General features: G+C 45.1%; 1 protein-coding gene across 1 annotated transcript in view; it reads right to left on the reverse strand.

Moving 5' to 3' along the window:
• Positions 1-1,354: 1,354 nt before the first annotated feature.
• Positions 1,355-27,491, reverse strand: part of rbpjb (recombination signal binding protein for immunoglobulin kappa J region b) — a 38,721-nt gene continuing 12,584 nt past the window's right edge. The window contains exons 2-11 of the mRNA XM_010741712.3: positions 15,412-15,450; positions 8,514-8,609; positions 6,042-6,207; positions 5,711-5,885; positions 4,530-4,667; positions 4,147-4,259; positions 3,620-3,760; positions 3,155-3,310; positions 2,958-3,061; positions 1,355-1,942 (exon numbers count right to left, since the gene is read on the reverse strand). Coding sequence (XP_010740014.1) covers positions 1,618-1,942; positions 2,958-3,061; positions 3,155-3,310; positions 3,620-3,760; positions 4,147-4,259; positions 4,530-4,667; positions 5,711-5,885; positions 6,042-6,207; positions 8,514-8,609; positions 15,412-15,450 — 1,453 coding nt within the window. The 3' untranslated portion in view covers positions 1,355-1,617. The remainder of the gene's footprint in view (positions 1,943-2,957; positions 3,062-3,154; positions 3,311-3,619; positions 3,761-4,146; positions 4,260-4,529; positions 4,668-5,710; positions 5,886-6,041; positions 6,208-8,513; positions 8,610-15,411; positions 15,451-27,491) is intronic.

Below are 27,491 nucleotides of genomic sequence, written 5' to 3' on the forward strand. Positions count from 1 at the left end.
CCATGTGAGATGTAATGATGTGTATTACTTTTCCAAAGAAAAAAAAAAAGGGAGACATAGCGCACATAGAGAGTATTGCAGGCAAGGCAGAGGCGTTGCTTAAAGCTTTTCTTTTTAAAGACTTCATAAAAACCAATGATAAAAACAAAGGCCCTCTGAGGTTATTCCCCAAATTAAAAAAAAAAAACCTTCTCTTATGTAAATAAACAACCCAGACTTCAGATTTTTTTTAAAGAAGTATCAAAACAAAACAGATTCAATCCAAAGACTGAACAAAAAAAAAAAAAAGCAGGCGTTTGTAATAAGGTCGCAATAACATACAAGTCGGGATTTTTGGACCTCAAAAAAAAAAAAAAAAAAAAATAGGGGGGGGAAACAAAGCCCAAGCTCAGAGGAAGAATAGAAACTATTTGGTAACAAAAGTGTACTATATGTTTAATACAAAAAAGGTATGGAGAAAAATGTACCTTTACTAAAGCTTATACAAGATCCTTGGTCCATAAAAACTATGTTATCGTCACGTTTTATGTGTGTCCCTCTGCATCCTTTGCGCTCCCCTCCAACAACAATACATCCAGCCCCGTTTAGGAAAGGACAAGTGAAGGCAACGTAACAAACAAACAAACAAACAAAAAGGAATAATTATTTAAAAAAAAAAAAAACAAGTGGTGGGAGAGGGAAGGGCGGCGCAAAAAATATACTTTCCTTTCAAGAGAGATTTTTTTTTTTGTACACAGTGGATAGCTCAAACTCGGAATTAAGCCATGTGTCATGTCGGGTCTCTGGCTATCATTTTTCCCACTCACCCTCATCCGTCACAGCAAGCCGTAGAAAGGGGATGCTGAGTGAGTGGAGGATGGACGTCATTCGCTAGAGCAGGGTGCAGCCGGAGGGGGGGACGTGACGCCACAAATAAAAAGCTAAGGTATCCATAGCGGTTCGTCACCAGCCATACACAGACCAAACTGAATTAGGGGGCATCCAGTGTCGGCAATCGGTAGCACCATAGACGGATCTGTCAAGACCACAGCGGAAACCAGGGCGCGTACGAGATAGCAGGGGAAAAGGCGAATCAGCAACATATGCACGTAGCAAGCTGCGGGAAGGTAAATAGGGGGGAAGAAAGAGGAAGGAGGAGTGTGAAGACACGTTTTTGCGCGGGATTGCGTCGACAGCGGTTAGCGGCACGGAGAAGGAGGGAGCTGGGCGTGTCGAGGGCCGGTGGAGCACGCTTCGACCTCGGGGGCATGACTATGAGCGCAGATGTGAGCCGGTAAAGGGACAACGGGTATCCAGATCATAACGACGTGGAGTCAGAGCAGGGGATAAAGGACCAGGAAGAGAGGGGATACTGGCCTTATTCCCGTTGCCTGACAACGTGGTGATGTCACTCCTCCTTCAGATCCCCCCCCCTCTGCGTTCGCTCCGTTCTCCCGCCAAATTTTTTTTTCTGTTTGTTTTTTTTTTTCTTTCAGCTTCTTTGTATCCAAAATTTTAAACGCAGCACTTAAGAGTGAGTCAGTTTTTTGTTTATTATTTCCCATAGTCTTTGTACGCCTTGCGATACGTTTTTTCGCTCTCAAGGCATATCGTATTTTGAGTGGTCCCCTGTGTGCGTTAGGAGACCACAGCCGCGGCGGTGGAGGATGAGGATGTGACTCCCGCGTTGGAGGTGCTGTTGGGGCCGTAGACGCCGGGGCCGGCCTCCTGGCTGTTGTTGCTGAGCAGGCTGGAGTTTCCGGCCCGCAGGATGGCTCCCGCGGCGCTGCAGTGTGGCCGCGGCCCGGGCTCTGGCGTGTAGGTGAAGGTCAGTGTGGTGGAGTAGATGATGCCATCGTTCCTAACCAGCGTGACGGGCACCTGGACGGGCTGCCGCACCCAGCGCCAGCCCTCGCGGAAGGCGGAGATGTCGGGCACCACGCACAGCATGCTCTCCGCACACCTGCAGGGTGTTTTTCGACGGGAGAGAAACACAAAGGGTGAGTTGGTATCCAAGCAACACCTCAACATTTACAATGGCACTTCTTGATGAGTGCTGTGCTGCAGCAAAACGCAGCTTTTCCCATTGATTTGAGTGGGAAGGGCACCGAAAACAGTCACGTCACGATGCAGGCGCCAATCAGATGTTTAGATCGGTCAAACCTCGACAGTTTGAGCCTGAAATGTCTCTAAAACTGAGACTATCCAGGCGGATTCATTGACTAAACTCTGTTCGTGCTTTTCTTTATGTCACGAACCAGCTTCTAAATCTGTGTCTGACTCTGAGGGAACGAGCATCGGGTCAAGCGACGTAGACAGTGAATGAGCGTGAGCGAGCGCCGGCTCGATTAAAGTCAGTTAATCAGAGAAATGAAAAGTCGTTTCTTGATTGTTTCACAGCGGTTACCGCAGCAGCCCTCTTCACCTCCTTTACCCCCAACACACCGATTCACAGCAGCGTCTGATCCTGTCTGAATGCACCCCGAGGATTCAGAGCCGATACAATTAAGAGACTGACAATTAATATTTTATTTAATGTTTGCTGGGTGTTACTGATAAACACATGAAATCAAAATATCTGTCAGCATGGCAGAAGAAAAGCTGAAGCGATGGCAGCTTATAAAAGGTGTAACTGCTCGCTGCACAGGTTTAAAGGAGATGGATGGACGGATTGTACAACTTGACTCATGGTTTGACACCAGCTCATCTCGTGTCACGAGGCGTTAGCGGGATGTGCCGCATTAAGAGCGTTTTGAAAGCTTCTTCACATCTCGATTACATTCATTAAACTCAGCCCATCACCGTCTATGACTGCACTTTCTTTGATATTTCCTCAGAATGGTTGTAATTGAAAATTTCTTATGCTAATAGAAAAAAAGAGTGCAGACAATGGATCTCATTCTGAGGATAAAAATTGGAAAAAGAACACGGTAACCCAAAAAACAGGCATGACCCTTTCAGAAAAAATAAAAACACACCTGTACATGGTCTCAGCCTCGACGTCGCCGAACCAGACCCGCAAATTTGGAGTGAAGTTCTGTCCCGTCAGCTCCAGCATGGCGACGTCGCCACCGCCATTTAGCTGCAGACGAAGAAGACAAAAACAAAAAAATGATGAAAGCTACCACTGTGAGCAGATTCATGATCAGGGATGTCGATGAAAGTATAAAAGTACCTGTAAGCTCTCTACCACAGGCACGGGGGTGACAGGTGAGTGGACGGGGCCCATTCCCTCGTAGAAAGTGTACTCGGCCTTGTCTGTGCTGATGATTGTCCAGGAGGCGCCGTCGTTGATCATCTCCTTGTTTGGTTCCTTTGGGCATGGAGTGGCCTTGGCAGAAGAGGGAAGACATGACCTTTAATGCACGTGAGAGGCAAAAATAACTGCCGACAATTACACCCAATCAAGACGACTCGAGGCTGCAATCAGACGTCCCCGTTTTGGCTTTACTGCTACAAATTGTGGAGGTCAGCGGACTTGTCTGAAAACATCCCCGCGTCTCATCGCTAATATCAGAAAAGCAATCATCCTCGAGTATATGTGAAAAGTATGAGATGAGATCTGAGGGTAAAGTGACCTCGGATTGTTGCGTGACAAAGTGAAGAGCCGGCAGATTCTTTTTTTTGATGAGTTACTCACTTGAAACTGGATGATCCTTTCTTGGGAAAGGCACAGGTACATGCGTTCCGTGTCCTTCAGGTAGAAGGCACACTTGTGGAGCTGGGAGACGGGGTCGTCGGCGTCCAGCAGCGCCGTCTGCTTGTCCACTTTACGGATGATCTGACGGGGACGAGCGAGAGAGGAGGAGAGATTAATCAACTGGACGATGGAGGGAATACGCAAGGACTGATTTTTTGGTTTTAATGTAACCTAAAATCGAAGGAATAGTTTGACATTTTGGCAACTTTCATATGAGGAAGCTTAGCTGAGCATAAAGACTGGAAACAGGAGAAACAGGTCTGGCCTGGTTCTGCCAAAAAGTAACACCGTTCCTTGCCAGATACTGCCAGTGGATACTATTCCCCAAACTATAAAACATAAAGACTCGACAAAGTTGCTCTCATGTTTCCCAAAATGTCAAACCTCTGGTGTCATGTTCCTGTAATGACACCTCTTCCCCCGCTGAGATAATTAGTTTGAATTTCGAAAGAAGTGTTTCTTTTTACCAGTCTGGGCAGGGCCATGCCTGTGACAGAGCAAACCAGCTTGACTGTCTGGCCGTAGTGGATATAACCGTCTCTCACAGTGAACTCTTCTCCTTCTGACTCCTCGTCATCCACTGAAAGCGCAGAAAGAGAAAGCAGAAGTCAACCACCCCGCCAGCTTCTGCAATTTTCCACGCAGGCAAACCCACATTTCAAGCACTCAATCACTTTCTTTGTCTGAGATGAATCATCGGTGGAATTATTATAATGCAGCGTGGGTTAGAGTTACAACAAGTAGAAGGAGACGCGACCACAAAGTGACAAGCTGTCAAACTACATTCCTCGCTGAATTTCGTGCTGAATATTTGTGCTGAGAGTAGAAGCTCAGGTCGAACGAGACTTACACAGGTGGATGTAAAAGGCGCCCCACTGCTGGGAGCTGGCGTGAAAGTTGCCGCCCTCCACGTGTAGGTAGCGCGTGCTGACTGTTTGGGACCGCAGCCGGTTGAACAGTGCCACCTTGGTCCCTGATGCGATGCACACTGTGAACAGAACAGGAAACGCAGACGGGCGGGGTTACATCATGACCTAAATACGACATGTTGCTCACAGGTCAAGCTGTGTTAACGGAGGAGGTGATGTGTACGCAACAGGTGTGCTTCATGTCACATAACTGGGACACTGTGAGGCTACACCGCCCTCTAGTGTTCGGATGTAATCAGGATACAGGAGATTAACTGTTGTTGAAAGCATCTTTCAAAATAAAACTCCTGCAGCTACACACTGTAAGAAGGAGCTCTACCACAGGTGGAGGTATGACTTCATGTAGCTCTGTTAAATTACTCAAACACAGACATATGTGCATAATACGAAAGATACAGAATACTAGAGATGTATTTAACTTTATGTTCTTTGTCGTTTTATATTTGATTTTGTTTTGTTTTAATTCCAAGTATGTCTTAGATGTTTCTATATATTTCTTATTCACGAGTCATTTCTTATCCACCTTGTGTATACGAGCTGCTGTGACAGGTGTTATTTCTCCAGTGTGGGATCGTTAAAGTCCATCTTATATTAAAACAGGAACATCTAAATTAGAATATTTGAATAAAAATGTCCAGTCAATAAACAGTTAAACAGACAGAAGTAGAAAAATTATAAATACATACGAATAAAACAAGAAAAAAATCTGTGCTTTTATAGTGAAATGAGTAAATAACTCTTTGTTCTTCTTTGTTTCTCTTTGTAAAAACATTTTTACCTTTAAAGTGCACAATTTTCTATTTTTTTCCTCTGTATTTTGTTCTTACCTTAACTTAAACAGAACTATTTTTTAATCTTACACTTAAACAAACGTGTAGAAACTTATGATGGCGTGTTTAAGTCTGTAACATGAATGTTGTCCATCACTGACACCTGCTGTACATTGATGTTTACACCCATTCTGCTGTTAGACATGGAATCTATTGCAGTGGCCGACGAAACAGTGTTTTACTGTTATACGTATAGGCCACGTTTTAATTTCAACCGCTACTGACAAACTAAAAAATGTAATAATAAAAGACAGACAGACAAAGAGACTTACAGTCGGCGTTTTTAAGGGACTGCTTCTTTTTGGAGGGCTTGGAGATGACTTTGATCCTCTTGCTGAGGAAGACACCGATGTCAGCGCTGTTGCCGTAGAACATCTTGACAGACAACATGAAGTGCTTTCTCTTGTCAGAGTCGGATATGTACAAGGTTTTGGCTGTGCAATAATTCTGGAGGACACGGGTAGAGAGAGGAGAGCAGAGGGAGAAATCAGAACACATCAGGTCAGGTTTTTCTGCTGCATGTGTTATGTGTCTGTCATCGCTATCAACAGAGAAATGTCGTTACTGTAAAGTGCCTTGAGGGGAGGTGTGTCTGTGTCGTACCTTTCCCTCTAAGTTAAGCTGTTGCATTTCTTGGTCGCTGTTGCCGATGCCGATGAAGGCACAAGGCTGCGACTCCTGCTCGGAGCAGCCGTCTCGCTCCATCTGCTCCTTCTTTTTCTTCCAGCCGCTGCCCATCAGGTAAACGCAGGGAGGAGGGCAGAAGAACCTGGAACGCACGGGCAAATGTTTAGAACAACATTCATCGAACCTTTTACGCCATTGATATTTACATAAGCAAATATACACACAGTAGATGTGTTTGCAGTTTTAACCTGTTACTGTAAATAAAAGTAGATTTTTAATCCATTTAACTGGATGAAACAGAAAGAATCTACGTGACCTGCTCAGAAGGTTTCATGGCCTTGAGATGAACTTCTACAAACATACACAAATAAACTATATATATATGTTTTAAAAAAAAGTATATTTGGAGGAGGAAGCAGCGGTTTAGTCTGGATGTCGGCGACTAAACAAAAACAAGTGTAACACCTGTAATAAAAATCACAAACTGTGCATGTCTCCGTGAACACCAGTAGAGGGCAGACCTGTACTGAAGTCAGATCCCTTCGTTGACATACTGTTCTGAACTAAACACTCTGTCCTCAAGCTGTTGAGCCTGATTTAGCAGATGTTAACACGAGCAGTCCAGCATGAAACTCGTCTGTTGAAATAAATATAAACCAGAAATTCGAGAAAGAAAGGGGGCACTTTTACATACTTTCTCCCTTGAAACCCTTGAAAACAACTCTTCTACTGTCAAGCACAAAAAAAAAAAAACTGTGGGGAAAAGGTGAAATCGTCTCTGCGTCGAACGGGACAAACTTCAAATGAATTCATGTGCGTCGGTGTGGAACTGGAAAGCGACCTATTTCGCAACACCAGCGTCTGTCTCTGTGGGTGTTTGTCTACTTTCACCTCCTTTAACAAGCGCAGACAGCAAAGAGGCGACTAGAAAGAAGGGTGACGGGCGTATTTGCATTCCCCTGGCTGTGCCGTGCACCCACTTTTCTTTGGGCTCCCCTTGTTACGGCGCAGACAGAGGTGCCAGACATGAACGGCACGAGTGCCGTGAGGTTTTATAGGCCAAAAATTGTGATGTGCACACAGGGGAAGAGACCTGACTGTCAGGAAATCTCCTTTGGGACCGCCTAAGCAGACTCATGCAAACACTTGTCTTTGATTCTGCTTGATGGTTTATTGGTTACAGATACTGTGGTTTTAAACCGAGCACCCAAACATAAGAGAACGAGTGCGAAGAGAGCGCTGCGAACGCTTCCTCTCGCCTCGTTAGGTGTCACTTTAACTGGACGAGACGGGCTGCGATTTATCTGAGGTATTCATCTCGAGTCTCAACCCTTCTTCCTCCAACTCTCCGAGGTGTCTCGGAGTTGGCCCCAGCGACGGAGGGCTGATTTACCAAGAGATATAATGCCTGATGAGATCGCAAGCAGCGCTGGCAAGCTCGGGCCAAGAAAAAAACAGGCTGGGAGGAAGGATGGAGGCACTGAAAGAGAGTTGCATAATGAGCAAGAGAGGGGGTGGGAGGGGGAAAAAAAGAAGAAGAAGAAAAGCTATAAAAAAGTTCGAGAGCGAGAGGTAGAAAGGTGAGAGGCAGAGTTACAGGAAGGGTTAGAGGAAGAAGAGATGAGTGGCAGAGTTCAAGAGAGCAGAGAGAGAAAATTTTGTGGTTGCAACACCCAGTGATCACGCTACACTCGCATGGAAATTGCAACAAAGCGAGACATCTGAAGTTGCCCCGTGAACCTCTGAGACCTGCGTGTTCTCATCCTTGAACCCTTGCACCTAAAAAGCTCTGCGTACCCCCCCGGGGAGTCTTTTATCTCCCCCCCTCCAATTCCCATCACTCCTGCCTCCCTTGCGGCCTTCACCTGAACGTGACCTCGCACAACGAGGAGGTCACAGCTCGTTTCCTCCTCTGACCTCTTTTGATACGGGAGGGCAGGGAGGGCGGAGGGCGAGCTGAAATGTCTGTTTTTTCATTCAGACCTTTGCACTTCAAAGATGGACAAGGGATTAAGGAGACAAGGTCAAGTTTGTGTTTCTACGTGATGCCAAGAACTCCCTTTAAGGCTGTTAGCGATTATAAATATGTATAATCGTAATAAGAGCGACTTTTGACTCTTTAAACAAGATGAATTCATTTGATTTCTTGCATTTTAAAAAGGGATAGGTTAGACATTTTCATCAGAAAGACTAGAAACAGCTAGACAGTTCCCGGCCAAGCAATAGTCTGGCACATCAGCGACCCATAAAACCACAACAGTTTTTAAAATTTCAGTGCAGGACGGTCGATTTTGTCACCTTCTTGTTGGCTAGAGAGAAAGCAAAAAGGGTATTTTCCCAAAATGAAGAACCGTTCCTTTCAAGACTGACAACGAAAATCAGTTTTATGGATGTGAATCCTGCACAGGAGAGCGATCCACAGAGATTAGACAGTCTCCTTTCACTCACCTTTTCTCATTGCCGTAGGATTTCTGTGCAACTTTTGCGTGCAGGATCATGACTGTTTGGTCACCTCGCTCCTTCAGGTAATTCCTCATCGCTTCTCTGCAAGACGAGAAGAAAAGAGAGAGAGATGTTCACCGACAGGCCATTTTGTGATCCAGCGGATGAGGTCAAGCGATAACTGGGTGTGTTGAAACTTAAAAAGCTGGAGCAGAGGGAGCCTCAAGGGGTCGCTTTAGGTGGGGGCGGGTGGGGGTTATCATTGAAAGACAACGCTTTAGGGTAGACGGATAACAAAACTCGAGTGTGTAGCGCGCAGTGTGTCCAAAAACACTCGTACGGTACACTCGAGATGACCTCTGGAAAGCCTCTGGGGCTGCTGGCCAAAAAAGCTATGTTCTCCCCCAGCTGGGTCCATTTGAGGTGTGTGTGTATGTGTGTGTGTTTTGTGAAGGGTGGTGCTGGTGGTGGTGTGCTGAACCATTAATGACCGGCTCAGGGGGACAGTGAGGAGGAAGAGAGAGGAAGGGAGAGACGGAAAAAAACAAAAACAACAGAGCTGAGCTCACCAGCAAAGATTCCTCATCCCGTGTCAAAATGTTGCAAGGTCCGTGCTCCAATTACTGCTGTCAACCGCGCCAACACCCCCCACCCACACACACACAAACAAACACCACCACCTCCTTTAGACAAAGCCAAAAAAATGATATTTAGGAGACCGGTAAAGATTAAGCTGGGAGGTCAAAGATCGAGGAGGGGGGGAGATGCGCAATTAAGACGCATCACACGCACTGGACATTAACAAACGCTGACCCAATCTGCCCGCATGCACAGATGTCAGTGACACCTGACACACACACACACACACAGATCTCCACACTGCCACGCAACACAGGGCTGCACGCTCGGGTTAGACCGGGCCTTTGTTATGAAAAGCAAGAGGCCCCCCTCTCACAGTGTGTGTGGAGAGAGAGAGAGAGAGAGAGAGAGAGAGAGAGAGACGAGACGAGAGCGAGAGAGATGAGAGGCGAGAGGAGCGAAGAGAGGAGGCAGAGAGAGAGAGAGGTGATTTTGGTTCATCCATTCCTAATGGACCGGGAAATGTTTTATTTCTCACTTCTGCTGTGTGATGAGATGATTATTTTTTCCTGGATTTATAAACAAAACAAAAAAAAAGCTAAAAAAAATAAATAAATAAATAAATAAATAAATCACATTCCTTATTTTCGTAAATTACCGATCGCCGGCGAGTTGTTCCTGAAAATGATGGAGGTACGATCCTAGGATTCCAAACATTTGACGCCACTTAAACGGATCCGATGCAATCTGATACCGTTTACACACCACATGGAGGAAATTATTTCCTTTTCCTAAATCAAGCCAGGAAAAAAAAAAAAAAAAAAAAAAAAACGGAGTGCCACAGAACTCGAGCCAGAGTCGTTCAAAAAGCTGCGGTTAAGACTCAAACAGTTATGGCTTATTTGCGAGGACGTGTGTGTGTGTGTGTGTGTGTGTGTAAAAGTAACTTATTTTTCTTGTGTTTACAATAAATGACATAACCTTCCTCTGGGGGTTTAAGTGAACGATACACTCGCTAGTGTCAGATTCAGACATGTAAACCCCCGGGGAGAGTCCGGAGCTCGCAGCTCTGATTGATTATATGAAGAGAGAGAGAGAGAGAGAGAGAGAGAGAGAGAGAGAGCGTGCAGTCTGAACCTGCTGATGTCAGGCCTGCAGGGCTCGTGACACTGGACACCTCTGGTGATGACCTGCACGACTTGCAGGAAAGGGTGACATCACGGATAAAACAACAAACAACACACACACACATTTGTATCACAAGTCGATTGATGGGAAATTCGTTTGTTTGTTGCTGGGTTTTTTTTTTTTTTGCTTTTATTATAGATACAGACAGGAAACATGGGGGAGAGGTGCGATGTGTAACGCGTGTCCTGAGCGACAGTCAAACTGGGGACTCTGCTTTCATGAGTGGACATGTACTGTAACACGTGTCCAGAGCCAGGCTCAAACTGGGGACTCATCACATACACGGCACGACATGTACCACGTGTCCAGAGCCAGGCTCAAACTGGGGACTCGCTGTAGGGACACCTTGACGTATCACAAAGGATGGTGTGACATGTAACCAAGCCGCAACCTCCGGTGCCGGGAAATGAAGCCATTGCCAAAACTGTAATTCCTCGAGTGGCCACTTGAGGCTGGCTGCAGAAGTGAGTCAATCTCCATGTTAAAATGTCGGACTTCGTGTTTACAGCCTGGTTCAGGGAATGGTTTTGAACTCTATAGCTAATTTCTCAGTCCATGACAACTGTGAGGGGGTTGAATCTTTTTTTAACTCATTAGTTCAGATGATATTAGGGCTTAAAGTTGCACATAAGTAACAGTGCGACACTTGATTGACAGGTAAGTGCCGGACCCGGGCGTGGCGACATCCAACGTCGCATATTTTTGGCTTCAAAACAGCGATAGATTACGTCACTCAGGATCTGTCCGTTCTTTATACTGTCAATGAATGTAACACGTGTGGGGACTCTGGTTTCATGGTAGGGACAAACAAATAAGCCCTGTTTTGCTTTACAGAGACTTCATGCTTTTCTTTGACTCATCTTGAACTGAAGGGCATTTTCAGTTCCTGACATTTTACAGACCAATAAAACAATAAATTGCAGCCGTCTCGTCCATATTTTCCTAAATAATCAGCTTCCACAGGCTATCCGATTCACTCCCAAGTAAAACAAATGTTTAAATGCCACCTTGAAAACTCCAATTACCACCTCTTTAATCAACCCTCCACCCCACAAAGCCTAAAGTTGAAGTCAGCCACAGATCCCTGGCTCTATAATTAATGTCATCTTTTATTCAGGCCAAAGACTTTGTGTGTAAATATTCAAAAACATTGCAGCATACTTATTTTATGACAGCAGAAATCTCACACTAGTATTGGGCAGGCTTCGTGCGACAGCCCTGGCTTGTGGTTAACACTGTTTCACTGCTCACCAAACCATTCCAGACCGCTGTGGCTAAGTTGGGGAGAGACCATTCCCCCCACGTCAAGACAGAAATGCTTCACGGGGGAGATTAAGCTTTCACTCGCAGTTGTTCTTAATGTATCGTCATCCGCGATGTCCTCTTAAAGCACTGCTCTCCACTTCATTGTCACCTCTGAACAACCTCTGAACAGATAGCGAAGATGTCCCCCCCCTGCATGTGGCAACAATTACATGAAACCGAATATCCTGGGATCAAATGAATAACACAAACCCAGTGGTGGGTTCGTTTTAACACACTTGTGTCATGTAGCCAAGCATTGTTCGAACCCACAGAATTTTAGATTTGACTTCGAGCGGAGAGAGAGAACCCGACGTTTACAAAAAAAGATACCAAATATGTCAGGCTGAATTTTTTTGGCGTCCGGGAACATCTGAAATATTTCCATCTGATGTAATGTTGCATAAAAATCATGCCATCTTGGGTTTTGAATATTTTACTCGGTGTAAGAATAGCGTAACCACAAGAAAAAAAGAGCGACCAGGGGTGAAATCAATACTTCAAAATGCAAAAGAGGGGAAAAACAATCGCTGAAAGAGGAATTAACGACGACGACACGGCCGATTAACAAATAAACTGTAGTCAAAACGACTAACCCCATCCTCGGCATAACAGCTTATTGAAAAACATGTAGCTGTAGCCACGCTGTCACACCAGATTTTTATGCACTCTTAAAGCTCTGTTTGTGTAGCGGCTGCTCGTTTAAAGTCATTAAGGACAGACAGAGAATGGAAACACAAACCTAATCTCTTCATTTTTTAGCCAACGAGCTTTTATGAGGGTAACCGACACCAGCAGAACGATGAGGGGATTGTGAGACGGGTGCCTGTAATTGATGACTTCATCGCAGATTTCCGTTAAGACGAATTGTGATGCAAGTCTTTGTAGTAACCTCAAGGAGAGGCGGAGAGAGAGGTGGGGGGGGGATATGTAAGACTAAAAAAACTAATGATAATTGCAGGGATCAGTGACACCGAAGGGGATAAAAGGGACGTCTGAGTAATCGCTCATCTCTTACACATACTGAAACTCAAACACACACACACACGAGATAGAGATTGTCTCTTCCTGAGAGCTGAAAGGAAGCAGAAGTGAGAGAGACAGTGACCAGTGCGCAGCGTAACTTCCTATGCAAGAGGAGCGTGCAGACACACAAACTGACAAACACAGAAAAAGAAAAAAAAAAAATCAGACGTAAGCATGCGAAGAGAAAGAATAACAGACATGTATAGCACCTTGAAAAAAGAAAAAAAAAAAAGGCAGGATATGTTAATAAATTAAAAAGAAAGAAAGAGAATAAATGATCCAAAACTAGGAAATCAATGTCCTATTTCATCAGATTTCATCAGATACAGGAAGTGAGGTTAATGGGCACTTCACTCTTTGACTGAAACACACAAAAAAAGCCACATCCACACGCCGTATAGAAAGTGGCACGCAACGAGATACAACGAGGAACGCGACAATATAACCGCACTCTACACACAATTAATTTTAAAAGAAAAGTAAAACAAGGGTTGACTGAACAAGACACACGCATGTGTATATGTACGCGGCATGCAGGAAATAAAAAGTGAAGAGGAGGTGGAGAGTTCGAGATCAGATGTATGGAGAGCGAGGAAGAGGAGAGATGAAAAATGTGACACAAAAAGGAGACACGCACTCGACAGCAGGCATGACGGGTTGTTGGGCGAGCATGGGAGTGTGTGTGTGTGTGTGTGTGTGAGAGAGGAGGGGCGAGGTTAAGCCAGGCTACAGATGCAGCCGAGCAGACGGGCATCTGTCCTGTACATCTGCCACGGCGTCTACAGCAGAGCGGGGCTGTCACAAGACCCCCTGTGAACACACACACACACACACACACACACACACACACACACACAGTGGAGGGGCATACTAATACACACGTGCACCGTTTAAAAGCTCAATTAAGATGATCAGGCCGCGATCAGCGTGTGCCCTCGTGAATCACAAAGGGTAGATTACGCACGTGCGTGGTGTCGGGCTCGGGTTAAGACGTTAACGGGTTCACGCTGCGTGAAATCTATTCTACGTGCGTGAATCTGGAAGAGGTGACCTGTTCAACGTCTGATGTGTGACCTCCAGAAGGCCCCTGTCAGCCTCTGAAACGTTGACGTAGGAAATCCCACGCCATAAAAAAAAAAAAGCTACGAAAACAGAGAGCTTTTGTGACGAGCGGGTTAAGAAATTCGCACGTGCACGCGTCCCATCACTCAGGAACGAACCTGAATTTAGACAAAAGTGGCAGACGACTTAAAAAATTCGAGGCGATGGATTGTGCAGAGCTGACCCTTCCTCTGTCGTTGGAAAGGGCGGCTCCCCTAACAGAGGAGGCAGCTTATCCAGCCTGTATGTCCATGTGTTTGTGTGTCTGTCTGAATCTAAGATCTGTGTGTGTGTGTGTGTGTGTGTGTGTGTCATGTATTGTATTTCCAGTCGAGTAGCCTTCCTGACAGGGCGGCCCCTGCAGGACCTGGAGGAGCTTTAGCTGCCCTTAAAAGCCCCCTGCAGGACCGGCGCTGTGTTTTAAAGCTGTCTGTGCTGCTGCCTGACAGAAAATCATGCGGCTGTTGTTGCTGCAAGAAATGGAGGAGGAGGAGGAGGAGGAGGAGGAGGAGGTGTGAGTGAACAGGCAGACATGAGGACAGTGAGAACACAGACAAAGACACACATATAGTAAGGGAGCTGTGTTTTGAGGCTTTCGGCTGCGTTTAGTGTCCGTCATATTTCCAAACCATCAGACAAACGGAGAGGCCGGCGCAAGCCAAGCGGACTGGCAGCACATGAATAAAGTGGGGGACACATCAAAAAGGTGCTGGGGCCCCTTTTTTTTCTTCCAAAAAAACCCATGCTCGGGCTGTTCAAGGCAAGACGCAACCCCTCATTTTCCCCCCGCTGAGCGCCACGCGCAAAAAGACGAACACATGCCCCGTTCCCAGTAACAAAAAGAAACACCAAGAAGCAAACACACACACACACACGCACGATTCTCCAGAAGCGAACCACAACATCCATCAACGTTATGCGTCCGCCGCCAAGATGTTGGAACAAACATTAGAGGAACAGGAATAATCAAAAACTTGCAGCGCGGCGCGGTGCACGCAGAGTGCACGGACGGTGAGTTATTGCTTTTTTGACTCGTTTTCTGACAAACAAAGTGCGAGACATCTCAACACGAGCACGTTGAAGCAGGTTTCACATTAACAGACGATCGATAGCAGAGAAAGAAATGAGGTAATGCAGCCAACGACAGATCACAGCTGTCCGACATGTACGATGAGGGCGGTCAAATTAAAACATGCAGCGTTAACATGTTGTTATTGTTGTTGTTGTTGTTGTTGTGGCAACTATATTTATTGGAATCACTTCTTTCTCTGGAAATCCCCTGCAGCTCCTCAGAGCCCCGGCGGTGACTTTGATGCATTTGTTTGTATATTTTCATGTGTTCCAGTTTCTGATGAGCCACGTGTCGCATTATCAGCCGATCGGCTGTTATTGCCATTTTTCAGCACACAAAGATCGCTGCTGATCTTGGAGCACAGCTTGTTACGGGTGTTTCCACGTCGACCATGAAGCAGTTTTTAATGACCACGAATGTGGCGTTAACATGAACTTTCTTTGACCTCCCCAACATGTGAGAACGTTTGAAGAATTCTCCAGAATCCGACGTTATTTATGGTTCTCGAATCACTCACGAGATTGAAAAATCTCGTAAATCTGTAGCCAGGTAGACGTACGAATGACAACAAAGCATGTGAATATGTTTGTGTGTGTGTGTGTGTGTGTGTGTGTGTGTGTGTGTGTGTACACTCACCTTGTTAGGCGCTGTGGCTGAGGGCGCTCCCCGAACTTCCTGCAAAGACACAAAGTGAGAAGAAAACATGAGTGGGCTGGCTATCAACCACAAACACACAGAGTAAACACTGCATTACACAATGGCGCACCTACACAGCTACAAACACACACACACATTAGTCACTGTGGCCTTGACAGTATGCAGCAGCACTGTGCTCAAACAAAGGCAAGTGACAGGACGCGGTGTGTATTTTTTGTGTGTGTGTGTGTTTTTATGGCAGCAGGCAGGTTAAAGCAGGTGAACAGACACTGAACCAAATTAATTCCCGTCTGTGCCGGCGTGTCAGAACAGGTTGTGTGTTATTAAAGACACACTTTCATTAAGGGCTGAATAAAATAAAAGGCAGAGCGGCTTACAGTTCCTAGAAGGCCGGCACGTCGACGACAAGGCGTGCTTATCTAGGTTATCGAAGCTTTTACAACCTACAGCTTTAATTAGACGTCTGCGGAGTGTGATGATGCAGACCTCACTGTTTGACAGGGTAAAGCACTAATAATAAATATGGAAGCGATAAAGGCAGTGGCAGCTTTCAGGCTCGGGTGCATGCGTCTGATCTGAATTGTAAAAAAAAACGGAACATCTGACTTGATGATTCGCTGAACGCCGCTTCCAGTTCAACGGTGCGTAATCGCTGAGGGCATGATATCGACCTGGTCCGAGGGTGTTCTAGAAACGCTCGTTTTTTAAAATTGTGTCAACAAGGAGGCTGATTAATTTGAATCTGTGTGCACGTTCGCAAGTAATGTGAGCCAAAATATGTTAAACGAAGAGGTCTGAAAATGGTTATTAAGAGCAGAAGGGCAGCGAGTGCTGAGCTGTTTTTCTTTTCTCTTTCAACATTACAGCACCGCAGTTATACGAGCGGAAAACACTTGACAAATGAATAAAGTTAAAGTCTGTGTAAAGTCAGAATAAACGTGTTTGTCAGACCAAACAAGAAATTAGGTGTCAAAAATCAAGTAAATATGAATTCTAGGAGCGGTCAGTAGCGTAGTGGGTTAAGCAGCCGCCCCGTGTGTGGAGGCTATAGTCCTCGCTGCAGCTGGCAGCTGTCTATATTCAGCTGTCCTATCAATAAAGGCATAAAAGGCCAAAAAAATAATCTTAATAAATAAATAAATAAATAAATTCTCAGCTCCAGGACTGTGGGGGTCCACTGAATGCTCAGGGTGGCCTCAGCGTGTCATCGAGCCACCCGTTAAGGACCGCCCACAAAATCCTGGACTGAAAACTGGTGAAAAACTGTTTTAACCTCCAACTCCACATTTCAGTAACATATCGTTCAAAGTCTTTTCACGTGTTTTCAGCAACTATTTTAATGTATTTTGAAAGAAATCTCAGAATTGCCTCACGCAGACTTTAAAACATTGGTGGATAGAAACTTAAAGACGTTTTCTCTCCTGCCTAAAAACTCTAGAAACTAGTACACTGCACACACACACACACACACACACACACACAGAACAGAGTGTTTGCGATGCCGCCAGGTTTAAGGCTGCAACGACACACACTTTAAAAGTGCTAAGAAAAGGACGGCATCTAAATCCAAAACTGATGCATGACGCACGACGGCTCATTCATGATGTCTTTTGAGTTTCACATCTTCATTATATTACTCCCTGTTAACGGCAGTCAGTGAGCATCGTTGATATGAATGCTGGAAGCTTTATGTTGATGATCAGCAAAGCGTGACTTAGTCATATCCAGAAAACCCCTTAAGTCATGAAATGCATGGTAAAAAGGAAACCACTGCAGACATGACATGTACAGTAAAAAAGGAAGCAGAGTTGTGACATGCCACAGCTGAGGATGACTACTTTCTGATCAACTTCTTCACCATCAACAACCGGTTACAAGAAAGACGATCAGGCCTGCGCTCCTTGAACATGTTTCTGACTAAGAACAGAGGAACACGACGCGCAAGCGGCATCACAAGGCGTGCACAAAGAGTGCATGTTCCCTCAGAACATAATTTCATTTGAAACGACTTCATTTCTTTGTTTTATTTATTTTTTAAATCAAGTGGAAACCGAGCAGAGCCACAGAGAAAAAAAAAAGAGAGAAGAATGAAAAGTTAAAGAAAAACAAGAGCGGAGTAGAAAAATCTACTTCCTTTCTACAGTTTCTGTCACATGAGGGGCATTAACACGACACACACACACACACACACACACTCTGTCATTAATTCAAGTGTGCCCTACGAAACACACAATAAAAATTACAGTCTTATTAGTGTCATACAGTCAAATTACAGTCTGTGTCTTGGCATGTGCAGAGGCTGGATTTGAAAAGTGCGAGTTGGGTCTGGAAAGCTCTGGCTAGCGTGTCAGTTATTGACACACTAGCCCGGTTACAGCCTGCAGCCAGCGTCGTGCGTATAATAAGCCGGAGCTCTAAGATCATCCCGTACTGTTTTGCTTCTGGAAATACTGTAGCAGCTAAATCAAACACCCAGGAGACGCGAGCCAACTGTGGAAATTACTCAGTCTAAAGTCTCATTTCTGAAGAAATTTGCTGCAGAACATGGAGACTAACGTGTGTTTTATAAAGACAGAGTTAACGTTGGTGGTCAGTGAACGACTTTCTCGTACAAACGTGCCTCCGAGCTGTTAACTTTTACAAATGAAAAAAGTTGCACATTCTTGCAAACGAAAAGTTTGCAAGACGAAAAGTTTGCAAGAGTGTGCGTCACTGTCGGTTATGTTTCATTCGCTTTGGGAAATTTCTTTTATTCTTTGGTGAATCGTGCGCTGTAACAAGAGCCAGAAAAAAAAAACAGATTTTTTTTTTTTATTTACTGACTCGAGAATGAAATCGAATAAGCAACTGCAACAAGAGCTGCTGACTGTAAAAATGCCAAAAACAGGCGTGACGGCTTCAATCCGCGCATCCGAGAAGCGAGAAACAGAAGATGTTTGCTGTTTTTCTGTTTTTTTTTTTTTTAAATGATTGCGAACAATAAATCCAGCGACTGTATCGAATCGTGACACCTCCCACCTGATCGAACGTGCTCACATGCTTCATCTAAAATGTGTATTTTCAGACCGGTCCTCCTACAGCGTCCAATCAGCTGCAAATCCTCCCTCATAAACGACACAATAATAATAATAAAAATAATATTATGTGTCTGAGGCACTACAGAGACATGCAGGCACATGGTTGACATGAGCGAGGATGTACATGAACACAGCACGTGGAAGTGTGTGTACAGATGTGTCAACAAGAAGGACACGGGAGGATGAGTGAGTCAGATTTTCTCCTCGTGTAGGATGTGGCGGTGTTGCATGCTGCTGCTGCTGCTGAAAGTATGTCAATACATCTTACAGTGCCGTCAATAAACACACAGACTGAGTGTCATCTAACCGGCCGTGGTTAGGAGGGTTTGAGCACGGAGGGATGGTGCGAAATTGGAATAAATAAATAAAAAAAAGTGAGAAAGGCAAACTGAGGGATGAAAATAGCCAAAAATAAATAAATAAATAAAATAAAAGAGGGGAGAAAGGGCAGGAGAGAGCGAGAATAACTGAAAGCATGATTGGTGCAAGAGCCAGAAGGAGGGAGTGGAGGTGGAATAATTATAAAGGAGGGCAATCAATAAGGTTCCCACAGCAAAACACTGATGGCTAATGGATTCCAGACGGCTCCCCCACCTCCTCCCCTCTTCTAAACCTCACCCCATCCACTGCAAAACAGGGAGTGATGGAGAGAAAAGGATACTGCAGGGGGGGGAAAGTGCGGGGTGAGATTAAAGACGAGGCACGGGAAGGAGGGAGGATGGGATGCGAGGATGGTGGAGGAGAGGAAGACAAAAAAACAAACATTAAGACACACGGTGGATGTTATTTACAGCGTGCACGCCATCAAAATTCACATGCCTAATTTCGATATCTGATCTCGGTCAGATGTGTCGAGCGTTTCTGTGAAAAAAACCCCACCGTTTCACATCACCTGAGTGAGCTCACTTTGATGCACAAACACCAACAAGACAACAAAGACAGGAAACTGCAAAAAAAAAGTGTAGCTGCAAGCAGAAAAGAAAAGACCTGCTGACTGTTGCATGTGCGGCTTTTTGGTGGCAGGTGTCACACTGAATATAGTGACTGTGTGTATCATAAAAACGTAAACCATAAAGAGTGTAGAGGCTGACTCGTAACTTGCACGAACGCTGGATCACAGTGACCGAAAAGAAAAAAGGTAACGGAAAGGTAAAAAGGAGTTCATGCAAACAAGAATTTTGTCTTCCTCTATCTATATTCAAATGAAATTTAAAAGAAGTGCCCACACCCAGAAACGTCTCATCTTTTTCCCCTTTTTTGCAAATGATGCAAACGGTGACGTGTGCTGCAGCACCGAATACAAAACTCTGAGTAATAAAACTCCAACACACACACACAGACGCAGAGAAACTCTCAAATGAGGCCAGAGGTCAACGGCGGAAAAGGAAGCTCTGCTAGAAGAGGAGTTTTTTTGTCTCGTTTGCTCTCTCATCCGTTATCACTACTCTCCCTCCATCCTCCTCCTCCTCACCTCCTGCTTACTATCACCGATTCCGCAGGATACAGCGAGGGCGACAAACACTGCGGGCCAAACTGCAGCGGTGACAAATCAACTTCATGTTTGAAGCTCGCAGCGTCTCGTTTAGTGGAGAGACAGATGTGTTTATTTGAACACAGCTGGGTGAAATAAAGTCACTTTAGGTGTCAAGTTAAGCGCCTAAAATACAACTTTAGGAAGTGTGTTCATAGTATATTCATTCAAGCATATGATATGAAACTGTTGCAGCAGCAACACTTCTGCCAATAAAAGCAGAAAAAAGAATATGGGGAAGCGATCGTCTGTGCGCGTCGATATCTGAAGGTTCAGACTTCAACGGCGCGGCGACTGCAGCACGCCGCTTAAACACATTCGGATCGTGTAGAACAAACACGAGCAGCTTCTCCTGCGCTGATCCAAACCTCCAATCAAACACATTTCCCCTCACACTCCTCTCATCCCTTCCAGGTCTGTTTATGAAGCCTGAAACAGACCCTTTTCTCTTTTTTCTCACTTTGGCAATATCCTATTAGGAACCCGATACTCCCATTAAACTGCTGGTAGCTCACCCTGGCATGGTTACTCATGGTGTAAGTGTGCCAAGGTCAGTTGAAGCGAGAGAGAGAGAGTGTGTACGAGATGGGACACAGTGTTGTTCCATTTAGAGAGTAGACATGAGCGCTGGAAGAGGATGTCCTGACTCCTGGTGCTTTCACTGGGAAGTGAGAGTGATGTCACTGTTGGCGTACAGACGTGTGCCGATGAGCGTTGAGCCAAAATACTCAAACGTGGGTCTTCTTCAAGTTCAATAAATATCGAGGTTATCACTTTTGAACGTCGTCGCCAGGATGTGGAAAAAGCTGAGGCGTGATTCTTAGCACCAGACTGTCAGAAAACTGCAGTTCCTCAAACATCCACTTGAGGCTGGCTACAGATTGAGTCAGTCTCCATAAGTCCCCATGTTCAAATGAAATAAACATGTTTACAGCCTGGTACAAAAAACTGTTTTAGTCTCTATAGCTAATTTCCCCGTTCATGACAACAGTACTGAGTCTGAATTTATTGATAATTCACCTGTTCAAATTAAAGAGTGCGGACGCTTTGATCGACAGGTAGGTGTCGTCACAAGCACCCAGGCGTCATTCGGATCACCTCCAGGAGGTGTGAAGAGGCAGGACCGCCAACGTGGTGCCACAGCTTCAAAACATCTCTTCAGAAAGCTACGAGTGACGTCACACACACACACACACATGCTTATTCTGTCAGCGGCTTCAAATAGAGCTGCCTCAAAAAAAATATGGAATAACTCTGGTGATAGTTTTAGTCGTTTCTCAGGCTGATGACGGCTTCTTATTTGTATTACATGACTTTTATCTGAACTTTAACTTTAGGGCGAACGCACACTGGAATACATCCTACTGAGCTCTTCTTGTAACAACACACACCATTTACCATTTTCATTTAGACAAAACTATCTGCAGATTAATGGATAGTGAAAGTTGTTACTGTTCTAGTTTCAAATCTGTAGAATAGAAACTGAGATCGCCTCATTTAAAGATAAAAGACAAGAAGAGTTCATCAGCACGTTTATATTCCAAAATTCTTCTTTTATTTTTAATAATTATTCAGTTTTATGTGAGAGCTGCTATACAACTGTAAAATCAAACTTGTAAATTCACCAGAACAAGAAGCAAATAAGTCAAATCATGTCACGAGGCAGGTGAAGTTAAACAAATAAATGCATCTACACCACAGATTAATGCTCATTATATCTGTGCGTAGACCAATAATATCGTACTTTCTGTTTTCCTCGCAGAGTAAAAGGCAGACTAGACGTAACTAGGTAAAGATTTCAAACTGGAAGCGTCTGAAATCAGCATTTTAGGGACTACAGCACCTCGCCGTGCGTCGTCTGTTGGCTTGACTGGCTCGTGACTGACAGAATGAGGGTCCTAACCACAGCGCAGAGAGCGTCCGCTATTGGTTGAAAGTTTTTTATTTATTTATTTGTTTTGTTTTTTATAGACACTGAAAAATCAGAGAAGTAGAACGTGGAAGTAACACACACACACACACACACTCCTGTCATGTCACCTGTTTGTTTGCCGTGAACGCTTGCACATTAATCCGAGACAGTGAAGGGAACATCCCTCATGTTGTAAAAAAAGAAAGTTTACGGCCTGAAGATTTTTCCATCCTGATGCAACTTTGCAAACGGAGATTGTCAGCTTCTCTTTTACGGTGATGGATCACGCTCACCAACCAAATTGTTCTCTGTGCTGTTCGGAACAAAACCGTAGCCTGAGATTCATGGGAAAATTGATAAAAGCTCCCCACCGTGCTGCCAACAACAATATTCGGAGGGGAAAATAAAATGCTTGTAATGTTATGGGAAGTATGCGGGCATTAAAATGTTACGACTGACACTGAATATTGTCATCCAGTCTGAAAATATGAGTGGAATTACCATAAATTCTCAGACAATTTTAGCATTTAATGAACAAAATATCAAAACCGAGGTTAGTAATTGTGCCTTCTTTAATTCCTTAAATACATTTCCTGTCATCTTGGCTGCCGTCGAGCGCGCACAGACGTCCACAAATATGCAGAGACTGACATCAGACTGACACTTTAATTTCTCAGACGCTAAACACAAGAGCAGCCCGGAGGGTGATAAACCATATTTTTGTGGTAGCTTATTAAAAGGGCCAACACCTCTAACCAACAAGCAGATACGGCATGAAGACACAGAGCGAAACTCTACACACCAAACCTTCCCTCGGGCCTCTTCACAACACGCACACACACAACCACAAACACTAACAAGTCATAGTGTATCTCTTAGAAGAAATACAAACCAAAAAAAAAAAATCATCTGTCAAATCTGGACCAGAGGTCGGTCTGACTAAGACGCAGACATCCAGTCAAATCTAGAAATCAGTCGGGAGTTCTTGCAAGCGGAGTTATCTTCGCTTCTTCATGATTAATAAACATCCTCGTATTCAAAGACACCCAACTTTATTCGATCTGAAGGGCTTTGGCCCGTGGTTACATGTGTTTAACAGTGGCCAGCAGTATGACAGCAGCAATTACTGCGGAGAAGAAGGTTTTATTTAATGCGTGGAAATTTTAAAACTCAAAAACAATTAGCCAGTTTTTCCAAAATTGACCGCCAGTTTTAGACTGAAATGACACGAGCGAAGTCGACAGCAGCTTAGTTATATTGTCAGACATCCATGAGGTACCATCACCACATTAACCATGTACACTGGCACATCTTTATTGTTCTTTAACTAACTGTTACATCGCTGTACTCCAGAAGCGATGTGTTTTACTCGCCAGACTTTGTTAACCTGCTCAGATTTGGGGGTTTTTTCTTTGGTTTGTGTGCTTCTACCATGAGAAAATATGCTACGTAGTTTCCCTTTTTGTCTGTTTTTATCGTTGGAAGGTGTTTTATTCTGAAAATCAGCTGGATTCTTGTGCTGTTTATGTGTCCAACTTTCCACGGCGTCCGTCAAACGTAGAAAAGCGAGGTGGGGTCTTTCTGGCTGTGATCAGATCTGGTGGTCGCAAATGTAATTTAGCATTTAGTCCAATTCCATACTCATATTCAGCTAAAACACACATTTAAACTACAACAACAACAAAAAAAAGTCAGAGTTCAGTTCATTTTTGTGGGAATGATGCAGCGGCGGTTTTAATTAAATACATTATTAACACACTGAGATAACAGCTGCAGCGCGCCTTGTTTTCCACAAGCGACGCAGAAAAACAAATCAACACTAAAATGTTGCGGCGTCCATTGATGAATCACCTTCACCATGTCTCTTCCAGTTAAATACACAACGCGTGCACCTGCAGCACGTCGAGGAAACGACGACAGAATAAATCCAACGTCTGGATGGAGAGCGGGGGGGGGAAACTCGAGGGCTTCTCTCATCGTTCTTTGACAGGTCGTATGACATATGAGGTATCGGTGACGGAGAGGGATGGCAGCCGCTATGAATAGAAGCATCGACCACCCACCTCCACATGCTAACACACAAACACGGGTTAACACACGTCAACACATGCGCATGCAGCCGGGTGGGCTGATTGAGAGAGTGTGAACCCCGGCCTGCCGTTGGTACGGGGATGCGTTTGACAGCTGTGACTGACAGTCCAAACAGCACGAAGGAGGGAGGAAAAAAAAACACACACACACCCAAAGAGACTGAAATACACACTCTGACATGTCCTCAGCACTGTGTGCCACATATCTGAACAGACACATGCTAAAGTGCACATACGTTTTTTTGCTCTGTCTCTAATAAGTCACTAACTTTTCCCAACGTGGCCAGATTAATGTTGTTAGACAATATCCTGCAGATCAGATGTTGTTATGTTACTAATAATCATGGTTTTATTTCCAGAAATGAGCTGCGAATACAGAAAACACAGCACAGGAGCACAGGCAACAGCGTTTCCAGGGGACACTAAAAAAAAAGTGCTGAGTCACGCTCGTTGTCGCCGTCGTCAGTGACTCGGGGAGTTGTCGAAGTTGGTTTTCCGTCAGCGGTGTTGGAATATGAGCTACGGATACAAGTCCCTGTCGTGTTCATCACTTTTTAAGAGTCCCCTGGAAACAGTTCATGTGCTACCAGCCCGCCTGTATTTGGGTGTTTTCTCCGCAATGGCCGATCACATTTCTCGCCGTCAGGTGTCCCGCGGTAAGCCGGTGTGTGCCGCCTATAACTGGAACGTCCTGACAAGAGGAGCATAAATCCCGCAACTCGTCTCTCCAAAAATACACTGAACAACTATTCACGGCCTTTCCCTCTTCAAGGGAACTGAGAGACAGTACACAGGAAACAAGGAAATTGAGACACCGTCGACTCGAGCACGGAACCTACAGGCCGCGTTGATGAAAAGGCACCGACTGCAGCATCGGTCGGAGCATATCTGGGTATCTTGTTGCATGTTTTTGCACTCGCTGTATGAATGTTGACACCTTATTAGCCTGCGCCACATATGACACTGCGGTTCACTAACAAACACTCTTTATTCAAACTGATGTGCGGTGACTTGGCTTTTTCTGTGTTGCTCAAGAGTGTCTGGCTTCTAGTCAACAGCCAGGCTGTTGGTAATACTGTAAAAAAAAAAAGTGTTTGCGAAACGCTCCCTGTATGTCTCAGCAACCATACCAGCTCTTTGTGTTAGTTACAAAATACCTGAGAGATCAAAAAGGAGCTAGACGGCGATCTGTGAATCACGATGAGTCGACTGTTTCTCCGTAGAGCGCCGAAATTCATAAATGTAACGACTACTCCTTTTTAAAAAATGCAATCACCGTTGGCCGTATTGTTTAAATCATTGTGAAAATGTTGATAGAGGGGCGGTCGGTAGCGTAGTGGGTTAAGCGCCCGCCCCGTGTGTGGAGGCTATAGTCCTCACTACAGCTGGCCCCGGTTTGAATCCCACATCGGACGGCTAATTTACTGCGTGTCACTCCCCCTCTCTCTGCCCCCTGCTTCCTGTCTATCTTCAGCTGTACTATCAATAAAGGCATAAAAGACAAAAAAATAATCTAAAAAAAAAAGAAAATGATAATAGGCTGAGCGCTTTCATGTTTTGTCTACGTTTCAGACGGACAAACACGCACCATCTATCTTTTGCAGAGCGCTTCTCCTTCCCGGGGGACCAAAAACACAACCCCACAGGCGCCAGACGCCGTCGTTCATATGCCCAAGGTCAAGGGGTTACGGCGCGACCTCTGAGGTCAACCGGCAGGCAGCGTGTTGTTCGTGCATGTGTATATTTTGGGTGGGTATGCGGCGACGTTGCGTTTATTTGCTTTGAATGGAGCAGATGCACGCCGCTCCGTCAGCCTATGTTATCGATAGGAAGAAATACACATTAGTTTAGTGTTAAAATAAATTTTCAGCTAAATATAAAAGTGGTTCAGACGCTTCTTTACACATATCTTCATCATTATTCCATCAGAAATGTCACTCAACATGTATTTTTTAATACTTCCAAGCTTCAAATCTGCTCCCAATTAAAGCGTTTTTAACACATCTGTCACGCTCGGCACGCCAGGGCGGGTCAGCTGCACTCTGACACAGGTCCCTGTGTGAATATGAGACAACATATCTGAGTGTGTGTGTGTGGATTTGCATGTACGCAGAGAGCTCCAGGACAGTGCACACACACACAAACAGCAGTGTGAGGGGGGGAAAGAGGAGGGATGGGAAGAGGGATTAGGCCTATAAAAAGGTGTCTGGTTTCCCTGCCTGAGGGCTGATAGCAGATATCACAACTCCTCGGAGTGGCTGTACACCTCATTATCAACACCGTGGCTCCCTCGCAGCTTCCACTGGCCTCCATAGCCACGGGCCGTCTCGGTGACACCGAATATATGAACCCGGCTCTAACTGTAAGCTGAAAACAAGGAGCTCGTACGCACGCACACACTGCGGGGAAACCCTGTTTGCAACGGCGAGTTCACTCGCTGGGGTTTTAAACATTCGTTCAGCGGTTTTGTCGACAAAGGAAAAACAAAGGTGATCTAGATAAAACGCGGTGTAAACACGAGCGTGGAGGAGTTTCACTTTTAACATGTAGGTCAAAACGAGAGACGCGGGAAAGAAGAGCAACATGGGGCTCGATCAGCGTTGAGAATTCAACAACAATTATTCAGAGTAGACGCTTAAAATATCTTTTTTATCTTTGTCAGGTGAAGGCTGACAACCAACCGGCCTGAATAAACCCGACACCTGTCGACGAGCTTATTGATCACCGCCAGACGCAATAAACTAAATAATGAGCTGGCCTGTTATGAGGCTTATAAAAAAAAAAGGACTTGGCAAAACAAATCAGCAGTGTTTGAAAGATAAGAACGGGCTGAGATTGAGACACTGCGCTCCTTGTTGTAGTTACCTGTCTGTGACGTGCGTTTCCAAACTTTTCAAGACCGGACAGAGACAGAAACGGGTGGAAATGGAAACATGTCTCACCAAGCAAGCGAACGTGTTCGTGTGGAAGGGGGGACTGAGTGAGAGAAATTTGGAAATTCGAGCCCGCTGGCTACATTTTCCCCTGGCAGCTTATTGGAAGAAAATACCTGCATACTGATGTCACAGTCCCGACACACACACACACACACTCACTCGCAACACTGTTACGCAGTTTTTAACACACACAAAGCATAAACGTCAGCCTTTTACGCTCGCTTCCTCAGAAGCACGCCGTGCTTGTGTGTGGCCTGCAGCGAGAGTATTACGCACACATCCTTCAAGCACGTATTTAATCACTGAGGAAAAAAAACAATCGAGGGCCAAGTTTGGGCACTGAACTCGCCCTTTTTGGACGGGTGTTTCAAAAGAGGAGGTGGAGGCCGATGGGTGATAATGAGAGCGACGTAAACAAGGGGGACGAGGGTCGTTCTAGACGGACGTGGCTCAAGCTGGAGGCTCGCTCCGCTGCCAACAATCGCTAGGAGTGGCGAGGGCAGAGTCGCTGCA

The sequence above is a fragment of the Larimichthys crocea genome, chromosome XIV, assembly GCF_000972845.2.
Source record: "Larimichthys crocea isolate SSNF chromosome XIV, L_crocea_2.0, whole genome shotgun sequence".
In the NCBI taxonomy this organism is placed as follows: Eukaryota; Metazoa; Chordata; class Actinopteri; family Sciaenidae; genus Larimichthys; species Larimichthys crocea.